At 36.7% G+C, this 18,924-nt stretch overlaps 1 protein-coding gene across 4 annotated transcripts in view; it reads right to left on the bottom strand.

Annotated features, from left to right (window-relative positions):
* CDH12 (cadherin 12) overlaps positions 1–18,924 on the bottom strand; it is a 321,664-nt gene that overhangs the window by 26,952 nt on the left and 275,788 nt on the right. For all 4 annotated transcript variants that reach the window (XM_080377768.1, XM_080377769.1, XM_080377767.1 and 1 more), the window contains 3 exons: positions 9,709–9,845; positions 3,475–3,596; positions 1,774–1,891 (listed from right to left, as the gene is read on the bottom strand). In XM_080377768.1, the coding sequence (XP_080233894.1) occupies positions 1,774–1,891; positions 3,475–3,596; positions 9,709–9,845 (377 nt within the window). The remainder of the gene's footprint in view (positions 1–1,773; positions 1,892–3,474; positions 3,597–9,708; positions 9,846–18,924) is intronic.

The raw sequence follows: 18,924 nt of genomic DNA, 5'->3' as shown, positions 1-18,924 counted from the left end.
TTGTCCAAAATTATAAATCCAGTGGGACACAGATGTAAAGCATTTAAATGTTTCTTGACATAATTACAGTTAGATATCAAAATATCACAACATTTTTATATACTAGTAGCTGTTAAACCCAGACTGTTTAGAGTAAGCACATCTGGAGAAGAGTAATGACCTAATCTTCCAAGAGTAGAAGTAAGCCCACTTGAATCCATTGTGAGGTTGCCCCTCATACTCATTGAGCTCTCTGTCTCGAGAAACCTATTTGAATGATCTCTGCTAAAATGCTGAGCTACATATTTTTGGTTTCAGAAGACACTATTATTTGTGTCTGCAATATTATGAATTACTATGGTTTCATTACTGTATTTACAAATCATTAAATGAAATTCTTTGCTCATCTGTAAAAGGTTTTAAGCTATCTATGACATACCAATATAAAATTCACCTAATACATTTGGGAATAAACTGTATTTGTCTTGCCATCTTCACAAAGGAGCTATATAAAAAGACAAAATAAGCACAGTTTATTTTTCTGCTGTTTCAAATCTATTTCTTCCTGAATTTTCTTAATGATAAAGGTCTTCATGATTAATAGCCGTGCTTATTTTGTTGGCTTTAATATCATATGACCAAACATTGACAGAAGTGTATGGCTTCAAAAGCAATATAGGTGATATACTTAAATGGTTTTAAAAAAAGCTAAATAAGTGACTTCTGCAATTTTTTTCATTCTATATATTATCCATTTCTAGTACTTTTTAGGACTTGGATTACTTAATTCTCAAGAAAATAACCTTTACATCATCAGTATTATGTAAAATTTAAATTAAAAATAATAATTAATAAAATTAATAAAATCTAAAAACATAGTTAAGAATTATATACTTTTTATTTAAGTAATGCTTATAACCTACATAGTTAAATAGGCAAAGGAATGTTACTGAACTTTATTGGATGGTTTTAGGTGTTCTTTCTCTGCTAAGTGAACACTTTTTGTGAAAAGTTTATCGTATCACAGCTTTTTAAAGATCACCTAATAGCTGATAAACTCATTATTATTTTTTTTTTCTTTATTCGGTTAAAGTAATTAGTGGTGAAAATTTGCTACAGTTTATTATGATGTTTTAGATGTGTCTGTTCACAACTACATTCTTGAAGATGTTTATGGTAGAAGAAAAGATCAATTTTTTCATCTTGGGCTGTTCTTTCCCATTCAAAGAAGCATTGAAGTGAAAAAGAAAAAAAAAAGATGATCAGTTATGAGAAAAATTAGGGGCGAAATCAGATATGTTAATTATATAAATCTACAAATTTTTAAGAGTGTTGTGGGGTGTTACACTGCAGCAGCACTGTCCATATTTAGAACTAATTCTTCTGCAGGACTATGCATCCTCCAGAAAGCACAATAGGTGGTACTTTGAAAACAGTTAGCAAAGTAATAGTATTTAAACAAAGCAGCAATAGTGCCTTGTTTAAGGGTATACCTGCATTGGCATATGAGTTCTTCCTGAGATTTTGAATGATTAAAGGAAAATAAAACAGGTAGCAGTGTTTTTGCAGGCCTGTAGGGAAATCTCAGCCTTTGGTGTTCTGACAATTCCTGTCCCCTAAAAATGAGAAAAGGTGCAAACCTGAATTTATATTAATGTATGTCCTAGATAGTTTAGCAATTAGAAATGTAAAATAAAATTAGTCTGTAGACATGACTGTAATACAAAGTAATCATGTTTGTCATTATAATCACAGCCTGCTGCTCTGAAAGAAAGATACATGTAACCAACTTACTTCTGTAGTCATGGACTGTGAAATTTGGTTTGTTGGAAGCCTCAGTTGACAGTCTGAAGGAAAACCTTTGCCCAGCGGGTGACAAATCTTTGTCTGCTGCAGTGACAGTCTGTATCACCTGAAACCAGATTAAGATCAATTCTGAAGTCAGTTCACTCTTCTTTTCTAAAAGAAGTTTTGTAGAAGTGTAAAGTGAACATCAAATGAAGCAATGGAAGCGGAATCTTGTTGGATTACTCTCATTCCCCTAACATTTGGACGCTGGAGGCGAGACGTATGAATAGTTTAGCTTCCAGAGAACTCATGATGTCTCCGAAGGTCTCACTTTGACATAGCTGAAGGAAATCAGAAAGATTTACCTTATATTCATAGCAGAAGTATTCAATAATTGTCCTTTCTACCAAAATACTAGTGATTGTTTTAGGTGAGTATTTAAAGACAGTTCACTTTGTCTGCCACTCCTACTATCACAGTTATGACCAGCACATGCTGTAGTACTTCACAAAGCTGCACCCTAATTTTACTAATTACTAATTAGTACTTCTAATTGAAGTAGAGATGGTTGAAAGGTCTGCACCATCTAGGTATGAAGAAACTTTTGGGTCCCAGAGTCTTATCCACTAGATTTCAGGTAAGTGCAGTACTTTTAAAATGTTTCATAGCAGGATTGCCACTGATCTTTTAAAGAGGAAGGCATTTTTTATGTAACAAAGGTGTAAAATAATTTTTGACAGCTCAGTGCTTGTCTCAGCCTTCCCTGTGAAGGGTTCCTCTTTCAGTTCTTAGTGCCTGGATAAGAAACTAAAGGTGTCTAATAAACTAGAAGTTAAATTATGTTGTATGGTAGTTAATTGAAACACATCAAACAACAAAAAAAAGATGAGATAGGAATATCATATGAAGTCATAGACAAATCTGTAATAACAGCAGTAAAAATCACACAGACTGATTACATGCTACACGCATACAAAGATAAGTCATTGATTACACAGCAGGTTGAATATGTTCCTTCCATGGCTGGCATCCACTCTCTAAGTTGAACAACTGAAGTTACAAGTCTTGTCTTGGAAACAGTATTAGCTGCTAATATGTATGATGGTGGGCTTTGGTGTTTTGCAGCGCTGTGTTTAATTACACAAATTTTGCACGGAAGGAGCACATGCCAACAGCTTCTCGGGCCAGCTCTACTAATGCTGGCATCACTCATGGTGTCAGGTGATATTCTGCATCTGAAATAGGTTTTGCTTGCTATGTATATATATTTCAAACTGCTTAAAAGACCCAAGCTTTCAGGAGGATTGTCTTTAGGGTTGTGCATTCTTTTTCTCAGAATAGGACACTGAAATGTGTGTAATCCATCCTACTCCATTTATGCACCGTAGTTTTACCCTTGTCTTTAAGGAAGCGATTCCTTCTCCTGTCACAGCTATTAAATGCACAATAAAGAGTGGTTCAGGCTCATATAATCAGGGATAATAAAAATACATAGACTATAAATAGACTATAAAGGTCAACAAACAGCACTCCAAAACGTATTTCCAACACAGACCTTTTATTTGTAAAAGAATTCTAACTAAGATGTCATTTTCAGACCCAGAAATTTCTATTGCTATAAACAAGCAAAGAAAAGGGGAAAAAAAACCACCAAAAACAACAACAAAAACCCCAACAAAAACAGCAAGTATTACAAATTTGAAATACCTGTCCTGGCTTGGCATTTTCACATACAGATGTCTCATACGGAACTGCAATTTCAGGAGGAAACTCGTTGACATCCAGGACATTTATTATAACGTTGACTTTGCTGGTTAATAGTGGATTACCTATAAATGATTTTTAGGACAAAAACATTAAGGGATACTATGTATGTTTGTTGCATCACCAGTGTCCATGGGCTGTCGTAAACTGTTTTGATCCTAGTACTGGGGAAAAGCCCTTGACTTCTGTTTATTTCTGATTTGTACTAAGAAGAAATCCGAAGCAAACTTCTTATCATTTCATACCAGACTTTGATCTGTTATTCTTCATTGGGTAAGGAAGCAGCCAACATGATTATGTTCATCAGACCATAAATTAAAGGATTTGAAGTTGCACTTGTAATAAAAGATGCAAACTTTTCTCAGATCACTTTTCACGAAGTCTGTGGGAAATGCTTCCAATGATTAAAACAGAATTCTGTTTTGCACAATGGAATGCAAAAAATCAATATTTATTACTTAGCCAGTGTTTACATCTTCAAAATATTAAGGAGGTAAGTGGACCATACCCATTTAGAAGGTGAGGAAAAGTAAGAGAGAAAGATACAAAGAAAAATCTTGCTGAAAGCCAGAGTCAGTGTAAACTTAGCAGTGAAACATGTAAAGCTATCAATCAACTTATGGTTAAACCATTAGGCTATGTTGTAACAGATATTATTTTTAACTGCATAAGTATTTGCAAACAGCAAATGCATTTGTGCAAAAGAAATGGTAAAAAAAAAAAACAGTATACATTGTGCTTCTTTCCATTGTCATAACAATGCAGATAGTCTTCACGAGTCACTAGATGAATTTTATAAACAAGTTCACTGGCAAATGCATTCTATGACAGAAAGACACACTAATTCAATACAAAGTAGACAACAGTCTTTTTTACTTTATGCTGAGACCTCTTGCAACATAGATACATAAAAAAAACAGTTTAGCTGGTGAGTGAAAAGGGTAATTATTTTGCATTAAAGAAGAGTGGCAGCCACTAAACAAAACTAACAGTTCAAGAAATGTACACTATGAATCAAGGTGGTGTATGAGTGACAGCATGGGGTCATGATTTCAAGTACCAGAAAAGTTTTCTTGAATCTTCAAGCATAAATCTTAGAATCACAGAATGGTTTGGGTTGGAAAGGACCTTAAAGATCATCGAGTTCCAACCCCCCTGCCATGGGCAGGGACACCTCCCACTAGACCAGGTTGCTCAAAGCCCCATTCAACCTGGCCGTGAACACTTCCAGGGATGGGGCATCCACAGCTTCTTTAGGCCACCTGTTCCAGTGCCTCATTACCCTTATAATGAAGAGTATCTTACTTATATCTAACCTAAAGCTACTGTTTTTAACAGAACCATGTGATCACATAGTGGTCAGAGTTGAAAAGGACCTCTTAAGATCATCTTGTCCAAGCCCCTGCTAAAGTAGGTTCACCTACAGCAGCTCACACAGTTGTGTCCAAGCAAGTTTTGAATGTCTCCAGAGAAGACTCCACAACCTCTCTGGCCAGCTTCTTCCAATGCTCTGTCACCCTCAAAGTAAAAAAAGTGTTCCTTGTAAGCAGATGGAACTTCCTGTGTTGCAGTTTGTGCCTGTTGCCCCTTGTCCTGTCACTGGGCACCACTGAAAAGACCCTGGCCCCATCCTCTTGACACTCACCCTTAAGGTATTTGAATGCATTGATAAGATCCCCTCTCAGTCTTCTCCAGGCTAAACAGGCTAAGCTCTCTGAGCCTTTCCACATAAGGCAGAATCTCTGTAGCCCTTTGCACATCTTTGTAGCCCTTTCCTGGCCCCTCTCCAGCAGTTCCCTGTCTCTCTTGAACTGGGAAGCCCAGAACTGGACACAGCACTCCAGATGCAGCCTCACCAGGGCAGAGTAGAGGGAGGGACAATCTCCCTTAACCTGTTGGTCAGGCTTCTTCTAACCCCCCCCAGGACCTCACTGGCCTTCCTGGCCACCAGAGCACACTGCTGGCTCATGGGCAACTGTCCACCAGGACTTCCAGGTGCTTCTCTTCAGAGCTGCCTTCCAGCAGGTGAACCTCAGCCTGTGCTGGTGCATGGGATTGTTCCTCCCCAGGTGTAGGACCTTACGCTTCCCTTGGTTGAACTTCATTGTGTTCCACTATGCACCAACTCCCCAGCCTCCCCAGGTCTCACTGAATGGCAGCGCAACCTTCTGGTATACCAGCCACTCCTCCCAGTTTTGTATCATCAGCGGAGATGTACACTTTGTCCCTTTACCCAGCTCATTGATGAGTAAGTTGAAAAAGACTGGACCCAGTAGTGACCCCTGGGGAACATCCATAGCCACAGGCCTCCAGCTAGACTCTGCACTGCTGATCACAACTCTCTGAGCTCTTCCATTCACCCAGTTCTCAATCCACCTTACTGTCCACTTGTCCTATCACTACATGTTCTTGTGAAAGATCCCTCTCCAGCTTTCTTGTAGGCCCCCTTGAGGTAGTGGAAGGCTTCTGTAAGGTCTCCCTGGAGCCTTCTCTTGTCCAGACTGAACAACCTCAACTCCTTCAGCTTGTCTTCATAGGAGAGGTGCTCCAGCCCTCTGATCATCTTCATGGTCCTCAATGGACCCTTCAGATTATTTGCATTAGCTGCTTACTTTGTAGTTTGAATAAATCTTCACATTTCAGTTGTTTATAACTAACACAGCAAGGAGCAAAGTCTCTTCATGGTGGCACTGTAGAAATTTTACATTATTTCTTTCTTGGTTTTAGCATTTTCAAGAGGCCTCTGTCAAAGTTAAAAGGTATTTCCCAATGCTTCCCTAGTTAAGTAGGATCAGCTGCAAGTAGAAATGTGCTGTACCTGTTTACAGGTAGTGGGTAAATTGACCATCTTGCAAACTCAGCTTAGAATCTAAAAAACAACAACAAAAAAACCCAACGAAACCAAACACAACAAAAAAACACTACCCATATCACACAATATTTAATGTTACTTCCTATGAACGTACCTAATTAATAGTGAACATATCTAATAGTAACTCTTTGAATTCTCATTCATTTTCAATTTAGAGTCATCCCTGCTCACAAAATGTCTCTTTGGAGAAAGGCATTGTGTCCTATGAATGAAAACAGCTTGGTCTAGCAGCTGGCAATTAGGCAGTGATTCTATAGATGCCTAAAGAGCCAGAAGAAATCTAGATGTCCTGCTCATAGTTGAATTGTTTCCTTTGTATAAGAGGAAACAAAAAAGTTCTAAGAAGTTATTTTAGTCAGTAGAGTGCAGGACCTCGACTCTGAATATATACAGAGATCAGAAAACCGCTGAGTAGGTCAAGTTCACTCAGTTACCAGCAGAACTTGAAATTTCTCTCCTAGAAGTACTCATTGCAAAGAACACAGCAATTCACAGAGAGTAACTTAGGTTTTCCTTTAGGTTTTGTGTGTTTATTTTAAGGTAAAACACTGTCGAAGAGGAGTTCAGGATACATTCTTCACATTAGAGATTAATATGTTGCCATGAAAGCACAAACATAGATGTTACCTTGTTTCTTTTCACAAATATGTTAACAATGCTTTCCCAGTAAAATAATGAATGTATTCAAAAATTATGTATCATGTACATGGGAGATATTAGCTGATTTTGATAATTTCTGTTAAAGATATTAGTTTCCATAGTATCTTACATTTTTATATATTTTTTTTAACAGCCTACATATTATGGAACTGTATATTTTAAAATTGAACAAATGGATTTGACATACAGGGTTTCATTCTGAAATCAGCTGGCAATTAGGCAGTGACTCTATAGATGCCTAAAGAGCCAGAAGAAATCTAGATCATCTGCTCACAGTTGAATTGTTTCATTTATATAAGGGGAATGATGGCAAAGACAGTTTAATGTATTTTTTTCTCTGACTTGATAGGGATAAAGCTGGTGGGCTTTGTTTATAACTGGCCTGTTCAAGAAATGACATTTGCAGAATGACCATCAGGGTGCGTGTAAAAGTTGGTAGAGGGGTTGTTGCTATTATTGTCACACAGTAAGAAAGAAAATAAGTATTTTAACAATAATATTTTTTTAAGTAACAGAACTTACTATTTTGGATCCTGTTTATTTTTAAAAAGGTAAGTTCATGGAGAACTGAAAATATTTGGGTAACAACAGTGCCCGTTCCTGAGGGAAGTTTATGCAACTAATTGCAGTACTGGGCCACTTTCCTTAGATAATCATGTATTTGTTGAGGCATTACTCAGTGCACTTTTTCTCTAACAAGATATGGCAGTTTCATTGTTTCTATGTCAGCAGTGAACAAGTCACAATTTTTTTTTTTTTTTTTTTTTTTTTTGTAGCAGAAGTTCTTGAAATATATTAATTTACCTCCCCTCTTTTTCTTCAGATTTTTCTTCCCTTTATCTTTTTTTTTGGTTGTATGCAGTATGTCACCCCTCAAACCCCAGCTTTTTCTTCTGTGCTAGCTCTTAGTCAGACAACTGCATGTAAAGTTTTGACAGATAGTATACCTCAAATCCTTCAAAATATTGCCAATTACTGGCATAGTACAGGTATGGTGATTGTTTTTAATGCTGTGGATAATGGTCAATGTATAAATATTTTGAGGTACACTGAAATGAACCACAAATATGTTTTAATTGTAGATTCTTGACTAGGCAGTTGTTAAAACTGAGAATTTCATAATATAACCTACCTGCTACAGCTCTACATAAACATTACGTGTGCTGGGAAGGTGCACAGACAAGTAAACATGGAAGTTTTAGCTAGCTTTAATTACTCTTGGGAATAATAAACAGATTTACGTCAAGTTTATGAAAACTTCTGCCTTACTGCATTAAAAAAAATTACAAATCTCAAATGTTCTTTGCCCACAAACAAATCTAAATAATTAAGCTTTACTGAAACATAGACCATTATGAGACCTTCCCTCAGCATCTACCTGTCTTTCAGTTTCTCTGAAAACAAATTACAGTTCTGCTGGAATTTCTGTGTACATGTACATATATCTCCATATACTCAAAATCACTTGTGATAGTTGCCTCTGTTAGTGTATTTTTTTTTCCATACTACAGATAAAATTCAAGTGTTCATTTGACTGGTGACCTCATTATATTTTCAGGTTCCAGCGAGTGAGCCCATAGGGTTGGTTGTTTTTTTTTTTTTTTTGACACAACTACAACCAAGAATTTATATTTTTATTTTTAAAAATGCATAAGTTCTCTCTTTCCAAAATCTCCCTCTTCCTGTTAATAGCATGTACTACTTTTTGAAGACTCAGTGCCAAGCAATACATTGAGGAAAACTTGTTTGTTTTAGAAACCTACATTTCTGGACACATAAACACAACAGAATAAATAAGAAATATAGCAGAGGTCCTCTTCTACAACCTGTTGATGTCAACAGAAAGATGTCTCTGGCCTTTACACAACCACTGAGTGACCAAAAGACTTGTATTCAAAGGGTTGTATGAGAATTTCAATTTGACAGGATCATGAAGGAGGAATAATGTACAGAAGGATGGCAATGAAGAAAGTTAGAGCTGCATAATACAGTGGTAAAAGGGAGTTCTTATTTTAAAAAAACCAACAAAACAAACATAAACACACACACACACAAAAAAAACCACCCACTATGTAGGAGAAGACACAAAGACAAGAAATAAAAAAACCGCACACACCACAAATCATATAGGAAAAGAAAACAAATGGTTAGGTATAAAGTCTTGGGCAGAGAAAAGACAGAAGAGCAGAGATGCAGCGCACAGATTGGTTAATTTAGGGCCTTACATTTTGACTCAATTTTAGTGGAATTTTTGAATGAGAATCAAATGAGTCTTCAATTTTTTCTGCCTTTCAAATGGAGATTGGCAGACCTGTTATTTGACTAACCTAATTTCATATGGAGTGAATTACAAAATCAGAACTCGGAACTATACAGCTCCTCATGCTCTCTGTGCTGACAAAATGTTTTTCAGCTTCTGATGGAACTGTGGCAACATGAAGGCTGCTAGAAAAACCTTAATATACAGGGCTGTTTGAACGTCACAGCTAGCCTCACAGTGAGTCTGGTGAAATGATATTTATTGAGACTTCTTAAATAATCTCTTTGCAAAACATGCACTCTTCACAGTATATTTATGCCTGAGCACTACTTTCTGAAAAAAACACCACCCATTAGCATATTAATTCAGTTTGTGTCATACTTACTAACTTTACTTGCAATTATAGAGAAATTGTACTGTGCTGTGCTTTCTCTGTCCAGTAATTCATTAGTAGCAATGGTTCCTTCAGTAGCATCTATTGTAAAGTAGTTGTCCACATCATTCTTCCAATCGATAAAGTATCTGTATGTGAAAAATATTAAACAAAGTAGATGCAAATGTTCAAAGATTATTCATTTATCATAACAGCAGTCTAGCTAGCTCAAGTTTTGTTATTTTACTCTTCCCAACTACTATCACTGCAGGAAGAAGACAATAAAAATGATTTATTTATTTCTTTTCTTGCAGAGTTGGAATGCTCAAGGGAAAATGGGATATAATAAAAGATTTAGTATTTCTGGTGTTCATATTATTTGAAAACTTTGAGCTCTCGAGAAGTTGATGTACAGCTTCTGTGACCCTGATCACTTGTACCAGTCAGTTTGGAAAGCACTAGATAGGCTTAGAGGGAAAAAAGAGAAAAGATACGTGAAATAGTGCTTAAGGTATGAATAGGAATGAAGAGTGGATCAGATCTTGCCTCTTCACATTCATTTGTAGCTGCAATAGGCTGGTAGTAGCCTCACAGGGTGTACAAAGATGTTTTCTAGTGGATGTATACAGGCTGTTGGCACTGAGTCTACTCAAAAGTCCATCTCCTAAGGGATGTTGGCATTCACAGTATGGGAGATGGAGAAGAATGCGGTTGTTCCCCCACATATATAGGAGCAATAAAAGACTCTTTGACTTTGGGAATAATAGGCAACTTCAACTTTCACTGGAGCTGTGAGGAACTGGGGGGAAAGGGTGTGTGTGGGATATACCATTGGTTGTTTTGTTCTCCTAAGCCTTTGTCAAAAGTAGGAACACAGAACAAATTCAAAATTCAGAATGTGTACTTTTTTGTTATTTATACTTAGCAAGGACTTAATAGAAAGCAGAGATGCACTTGTAAACATAGCTGCTTAAAAGCAATCTGATAATTATTCCAAACCCATCTGCCTTAAATGCTAATTAATTTGAAAATCTGTTTTCACATTTGATGCTACTGTTTGTAGGTATAACAGAATAATAATTTTTCTGATGCAGTGCCACTAGCTACTAATTTCTTTTACATTGCTACTCTCTTCATATCTTGATGATGTTTCTCAAAAGCTAGGCAGGATGAAACTGAGAAAGCCATTTGTGAGCAGTAGGCAATAAGAACAAAACCGCACTCAACAGCAAGTACATTTAGAAGATCATAAAGGCCAGAGGAATGTTCCTATGGCATCTCATTGCATGTAAACTAATGAGAACAAGCATAAAAGCTATTATTTCCTTCTCTGATTAGTGTGATTTATGGAATGAATATATGGGGAATATAATGATAAACAATGTTTACTGCTGTAGAAGGAAGCAATGGTAGAAAGGGATATTCCCAAAGGAAATATATCAGATTGGGACTCAAGAATGCCAATAGCTCAGGAAGACTTGAATAGCAAAAAAATCACCAGTAAGGTACCATGGTCATTTGGAAACACTTTGTTTAATCAAAATTACAAGAAAACCCTATCTGTCGATGAAATAAGTTATTTATTCAATTGACAGGCAACATTACCAGGTTAACACTTTATTTGAAAAGCCTCAGAAAAATTTTGCTAGAGGCAAATTTTATACTTTTGCGCAGCTGAGCAGGCACATTTTCTTAAATGTGATATTACTGTCTACCCATTTTTCTAATTTCAATTTCATTCTTCAAAATCTGTTTGACATAAAAAAATTTGAAAAATATAAGCCATTTAATTAGAAATATCATTACACTGAGATACTCTTTTGGGAGCAGTAAAATTACTCTTTCAGGCTTTGCATGTTTAATAGATTGTAGTTTCTTCCAAAATTCAATATGCAGCCACAAACAAATAAATGGGATCAAAGCACGAGAAAGTAACTTTGCTTATCTTTCCCCTTAGGAAGATTAGTTTTGTCTAAGTAAGTACTCTACACACCACAGCATGAGCCAGGGAAGAAAACTCAGGACTTATTCAAAGCACGGCATAGGTGATAGCCTCCTCCACCAAGAGGCTTCAAAACTATAGAAAATATATTCAGTTTGAAGACTGTTGCATTTGAAGTTACATTCAAGCATGAATATTTTTAGGATCTGAATCTGATCGTTTATACTGAAGCATTCAGACAGGTGATTAACTTCATGCACAAGCCTAGTATGCCTACTCCAAAACATAATCATCGGCAGGATCAAAGTCCACAATAAGCACTGCAAGACTAGCACAATTCCTGCTGATACTAATGGCAGAATTCCTCTTTGCTTCTGTGGAAGTGGGATCTGTGGGAATTGAACAGTTTGATTAAAACAGAACTGTAGCAGTTGTTCCAAATTCATTGTCTTCACCTGTGTTAACACTGTGTTAACTATTATGTCAGCATTGTTAGCATCTTTTTTTTTTTTTTTTTTAACTGTGGCATTATCTTTAAAGACATTGTTTCCTTCTCTTTCCATGTACTGCACAAATGGTAAAATCAACAAGGGTGGAACAGTCAGCTCCTCTCATCCTAAGAAGCTATATATTCAATTATACTACAGAAGAAAGAGGAGTAGAAATTATTGGAGATGTATTGTAAAATATATATATATTTACAGGAAAAACTGCAAACAAGCAGCCATTCTTTTTCCTTTCATGGGTTGTCCATGCGCCATACACATGAAAACCTATCTGGCATAAAATAATCTTACAGATAGCTCTTCTGGACATACTATTGCTCCCAGATACTTTTAGTAAGTCTGTAAGGCTTAGTAAAAGAGTTGACCCCATATGGCTGCTTTTCAAATGGGAAAATTTCAAATACTTTTAAAATTTCCCAAAGGGAAGTAATTTTGGGGGGAGGCTGTAAAAGAAATGCAGTTTCCTTTTACATTCAAAAAATACTCTTTCATATCATCTGATGCTCAATGTGAGATTATTTGTAAACAGCACAGCAACAGTTAGTCTCTTTCTAAGGCAAATAGTACTGCCTGAGCTCTGACTTTTACTTGGAAACACGCTTTCAAGAACAGAAGAAATGGGAAAAGCGTCTCCCATAAAAAAAAAATCAGTAAGTTTCCAGGTATAAACCATGGTATCTGGGGCATAAAGCCCTACATTTCTTGTTAGACTGTGACACAAAGAGGAACACTGTTGAAATACTGGTATTAGGACAGCTGTCTAGATCTTCTAGTCATGGTCTAGCAGTCTGAAGCAAGTGTGATGGGTCTGTCTGACTGCTCATAGTGCCTGAAAGACAGATCATGGATAACTGCACTAATCCCAAGAGGCAGCTCCCTCCTTGAAAAGTTAAGAACTTACTTGTTGACATAGGACACAGCAGTATTATTTTTCAGAAGCACTTAAACAGGCCTGCTTGGCAGCTCTGAGTACTAGGACATTGATGTACATTTCATAGTCACTGAGAGGGATGAAACTTTGAACTATATGTCTCCCTGAATATTCTTCCCAGCAGAGGACTGTATTCCAGATCATATTATTCAAGGCAGAGGATGTGTGGGATAAGTGTGGAAGGATAATACCTTTGCTAACTTTGTCTGAGTATTCTCAAGAATAACTGTATCTGTACATCAAGTAGGACAGAAATGATAGAATGGAAATATTTGGTCTATAAAATGACAAGAGTCAAGTCTGTAGGACTGTCATCCAGAGTGTTCACAAAGACACACAATGTCCTCTTAAGAGGTCCAAGAATAATTTGCATTCATCTTGCCTAAATGGTGAAGCTGTGTGTAGCTCATGGGATCTCACAGGGCACTCCTCCAAAAGAGGGCTCATCTTCTTTTAAAGAGCAGAGGACAATAGGGAAGACCGTGTGGACTCTACTTGCAGCACAGAACGTAGCAGAGTGCTTGATGGAGTGCTGTTGAATACATGAGTGACTGCAGATCACCCTTGTGAGAATAACAGGAACTCTGAGCCATCAAGCAGACAACTGGAGTTGCTTCAGAGTTATACCATGACTAAAAGAAATGGACAGCTATCCTGCTGCTGCTATGGAAATATGTATGACAACATGCTCAGGACGGATGGGAAGTGGCAGGAAGCTAGGGAGGCTGTGAAGCTCAGGACTTCGGTTATATTTTTTGGTCCTAAAAATGTGGAGGGGAAGACTTACCCTGCCTAGTCACAGATGGCCTTTGGAACAGTGGGTGTCCATCCTCACCACCAAAAGTTTACAAACCTTGCCAAAGTCCCTCTTTGTTGTTCTGTCTTGATAGTGACAGCAGTGGTGACACAATGCAACAAAAGAATCATGTAACAGCATGCAACAACTTACAATATATCTTTTTTTTATTATTATTTGATGCTTAAACACAATGCAGAGTATGTATTTGTGTGTCCATGCATTGGCCCTAATTGGGAATTTACCAGCTGTTCCCAAAATTGCAGAGGAAGGCATATTGTAGCTTGGACATAGCTCAAAAAGGGGCTTTTAGGAGAAAGTTACAAAGTCCTTTGCAAGGCAATAGCTGTTTTTTTCCTTTTTCCAAAATTCAGCTGAGGATTCTAGTCTTGCTAGTATTACCTTGATAATGAATAACCTATACTGTTACGGTTTCATACTCAAATCCCCATTGCATTCCATATACACACACACATACTTATGCAATACAAGTTTCTGTTGAATTTCTACCAGCTAAAAAAATATTAGAACCACCATCGGTACTCAGTATCATTTTCTCTTCCCAGCTCTCTTTTGATAGTGTTTTATTGTCTCCAAAGGAGGACAATTGCAAAGTACTGGCCTAACTGTTTTTTTTCTATGCTTTTCAAGACCATAAGGACACCTTATTGTGAGCTGATTGTGGTTGTTGGGATTGTTCTAGTGACAGAAGCACTCTCAGGTCTTCTTTTGAACAGGGTATCATAAATGCAGAGAAGGTAAAGCTAACAAAGAATCAAGAGGTACCAGAAAAATTTCCCAGTTACACAACGCTGGCATGGTGAAAGCTGGGTCATATCAAGGTCTAAGCGCTCGCTTGTGCATTCCTAGCCCAGAGGCACCCCAATGTATTTATCCTTGCTTGTACTTGCATGTAGCTGACAACTACATCTATCCATACTGAAAAGCAGTATCCAGGTCTCAGTCAAGCTGCTTTGACATTTCAGACTGAAAGGTCCCAGAGACTAATTAATGGAGTGAAGTTGCAATACCTTGCTAATACACACCCATGCCTCCTCAAAAGTAAGAGCAACTAGCAGGAACAGTCTTGCATAACTGCCATATCACTGCCTGTGAGACATGAGGGGACTTATGAATGTGGAGAGAAAAATATTTGTTTCCAGAAAGTTTTCTTTCTGATACTGCACCTGAAAGAATAATAGACAGAGCACTTGGTAACTTGGCTAAACTCAGACCATCTGAAATGGAATATGCAGTTCTTAAAATTTGTTCATGATATCACAGCCATGCAATTCAAGCCAGGAAATGAGCAAGGTAAGACAGATATAAGTGTGTGTATTTTAGAAGAAAAGATTGTTTTAAAACCAGACTGGGAGGATTAAGGCCAAATGCCACTGAAGTAAAACTCTAAAGCATAAACCTTAAAAGAGTGCTAAAGCACAGATGATCGGTACTACCATCACTTACTAGTGGTGGCAAACATAAGGAGGAGAGCTCTGACCTGTCCAAGCTGCTGAAAGTAACAGTGAAAAAAAGACACTGTCTACACCCTTTGTCACTGTTTGTATAGTAAACAGGGAAGGGAAACATGGACCATGACCCTAGAGATGCTGTTAAGCTAAAGGCACTCAGACCAAACTTGCTTCTGCCATGACAGCATGCATACAGAAAATCATCTGAAGGAGTAAAACACATTATTCAATTGGAATTGGCATGAAAATGGAAAGGAATAATCCAATTCAGTGAGCAGTAATGCATTTAACGTTTCATTACTGGCTTTCCCTTTTTGTTTTACTGTTCCATAAATAAAGAACAGTAATCACAACCAGCCTCCTCAAAGAAGAAAAGAAAAAAAGCCAATAACCAAACCTCAACAAAAAGCGAGGGGGGCATTCCTTCTTTTTTTTTTTTTTTTTTTTTTTTTGGATATAGAGCTATCTTACATCATCTGTCTTACATCAGCATATTCTTGTCTGTATTTCAATTTCTGTTGTGGAATTGTACCTTAAGCAGACTCAGATGGTGAATCTAAGAAAATCCAAATGACAAATTTTCTGTGTACACTCAATGACTTGTCTGCCAACCCCAGTTTAGAAAGTATCTTATTACTGCAAGCTGACTACAGCTTGTCAAACCCAAGCAGTGGAATGAAGAATTTTAGATGTAAGAAAATTCCTGATACAACGGGAAAAAAAGAGATTAATTACTAAGAAAAATTATGCTTTCAACTGTACTTTTCCAACTCAAAATTTTTTCCAAGTATGTACTTGGTGCTAATCATACTCAGTTACAAATCTGCTCTAAGGTGCAGGTCCAAATATTTTAAAATACAAACATATATTTTTTAAGATTGCAGTTATTAAAAAGTAGAGAAAAAGAAAAATCACTGCTACAATGAGAAACAAGAAATTCAGACTTCAAGTCAAGCCTGAAAGAGATTAAAATGTTAGAGAATGTAATGTGTTGAAGCGTGTAAACAACTTTGTGTCCTCCAGAATCCTATCCTGGCACTGAAAATTCCTTCCTGCAATTATTAAAATGATCCATTCACTAAGTTATCTTTGTGTAAAACTCAAAATAATTGTATCACCATACGTACATACATATATATTTGAAAAAATAAGCCAGTTCTTTGTTGCTCTTCTCAAACGTAAGTGCTGAACTCTGCTTCTTACTGGAAATATCTTCTATTCCAGTTAAGATTGAGGAATGATTGTCATAATTTTGCTAAAGGTGCCATCAAGAAATTTTAGAACAAGTCCCCTGTAGACCATGCATGCTTAGAGAAGCAATTAAGTTAAAACAACTGTAATTAGATGTAATGAAATATTTTATTTTCCTTTGCTAAATGATACAGTCATCTGATTTATCTACTTTTAGAGCTAAATAGGATAGTTAGATTTGCAAAGTTTTCCTCAGAGCTGCAGCACTTGAATCAGTATCAATTTTCTAGTTTCTTTTTCATACCTTCATTTGATTTAAGGATTACCCTTTTTTCTGAGTCTTGTGGTTTTCTATTGACTTAAAAATGCTGGCTCATGGGGTTTTACAGGAGCAGCAATGGTAAATACCATTTTTTGTCCTCTGTACAGCGTGATAACATGAAATAAGATGCAATGCAGTACTTGCCTAAGAGTAGCAGACAATATCATGCAGCACCCTTGCATATCATTCATGTTGTCCTGTGTTAATACAACCCCAGGGTTCCTTCTTATATTTTTAAAGTGCCTATTATGCTGTACAACCCAGCAACTGTTGTGCTGTATACATACAAAGTATTATTTATATGAAATATTAGACATTTAAAAAATAAAACACCTTTTCTTGAATAAAATTGTTAATACAAAAAAAGATTTGAATAAATAATTTACTTAATATAATGAAAAGCACTAGCACCTCTTTTGTGCCAAAATTCCTAGTTTTTTAATACCCTGGGTTTGATACTGTATTGTTCTGTTTGGAGGAAGTAAATCCAGTCAAACTTATCTACTCTCACATAAAAACGTAATCTGATATATTCATAGTAATAGTTATTAGAAAAATCTAATTTAATAACAGCAAAATAACACCTGAAATTCTGCTGTAAAATTTTCCTGTCATTAATCAAAAGATGTAAAGTCTGTGGTAATGTTCCAAAGTGGCAGATGCTGCTCTGCTAGGATGCCTTTTTTTGTTTATAGGTTTAAATAATTTATTAAGCCGCCTCCCTTAATGGGAACAGAAGCTTTTTGAACCTTTGCTGAGTATCTTCAGAACACTGCTGAGATATTAGAGGTCAAACCAAAGGAAAACCTTACTGGTCTGCCATCAGATCTTATGCTCTGGGTAATCCCTTGGGTATTAGCTGGATCCTGGAAGAACCCTAACCATGCTGATACATAATAATCTCAATACTTAAGTTTTTGGGCTTTGTTTTTTGTTTGTTTGTTTGTGGGTTTTGGGGTTTTGTGTGTGTGTGTGTGTGGGGGGGGGGGGGGGGGAGGAGGATACCAGGAATAAAGAAAATATCCCCCCAAAACCTCTAACAAACAAAAAATAAACTCTAGCTGAAATGTTAAAAGGAACCAGCTCCGCCATTCACTACTATCTGACTATTGCCATTAAATCTTAACATAACATTTCTCCTAAATGCCCAGACATAGTCACAGAAGGGTTTCTGCTGCTGTTCCTGTTAAGTTTAAATGGTTATCTCCTACTCTTACTTCCCTCTCTGCTTCTAATCAGTATTAGTACTACAGTTCTCCCAAATGCATTTTCCTTTTAAAATGGAATGGGCCAGGTTGTAAAGAAGTAGTTTGTTTTCAGCTGGTTTCTAACCTAAGCTGTTTCACAAATTGGGTTAATTGACAGTTGTGCTTGCAGAGTTGATATTAATAAAGCTCTCACGGGTAATGCTTTGAAATGAATATCTCAAAGTTGCATATTCAGATGCAACCAAAAAATGAGCAGCCAATGTAGTTGGTCTAACGTGCTCTAAGCATCTTTACTACCATATCATAACACAAAACCAACAAGGTGAATGTAGGTAGAAAGGTCTTAGTGGCATTGCTTTATTCACAGGTAGCAAAAACTAGAGATTGATGTGCGGGTGATGCTATCTATGTAAGTGGCACAGTTGTCTTTCATATTATACCAATCACACTTGCCACACCTAAAAATGAATGCACCCCCAATTTACTGATATGTTAAAATATTTCTGACAGTTTTACCATGACTTTTCTTTCATCATTCCACTCAAAATGACATATTTCTTTATGATTCGGTAGAGATTTTTGAAGGTATGTAGTACAGCTATAAAGCTGTTGTAATAGTTCAAGCTGAGCAATTTTGAAGATCCCACTGAAGTAAAGTCTCTACTCTTTTAGTGGAAGGATAACTTTGTATTTGTTAATATATTTTGGCTTAAAAAGCGGGGAGGTTTTGGATTATTTTGGTAGAAGCCAAAATAAGTTGTTGTACTCCTCTGTCCCCTTTTCCAAAGCAGTTGAGCAGTGTAATTTCTTGGACTGATATCCTGTGATCTGTACTTCAGCCTTCCCAGAATGAATCTTGT

Source organism: Falco punctatus, assembly GCF_963210335.1.
Source record: "Falco punctatus genome assembly, chromosome: 3".
Lineage (NCBI taxonomy): Eukaryota > Metazoa > Chordata > Aves > Falconiformes > Falconidae > Falco > Falco punctatus.
The sequence above is the reverse complement of the archived record's forward strand: the minus strand, read 5'-3'. Positions and strand labels throughout refer to the sequence as shown.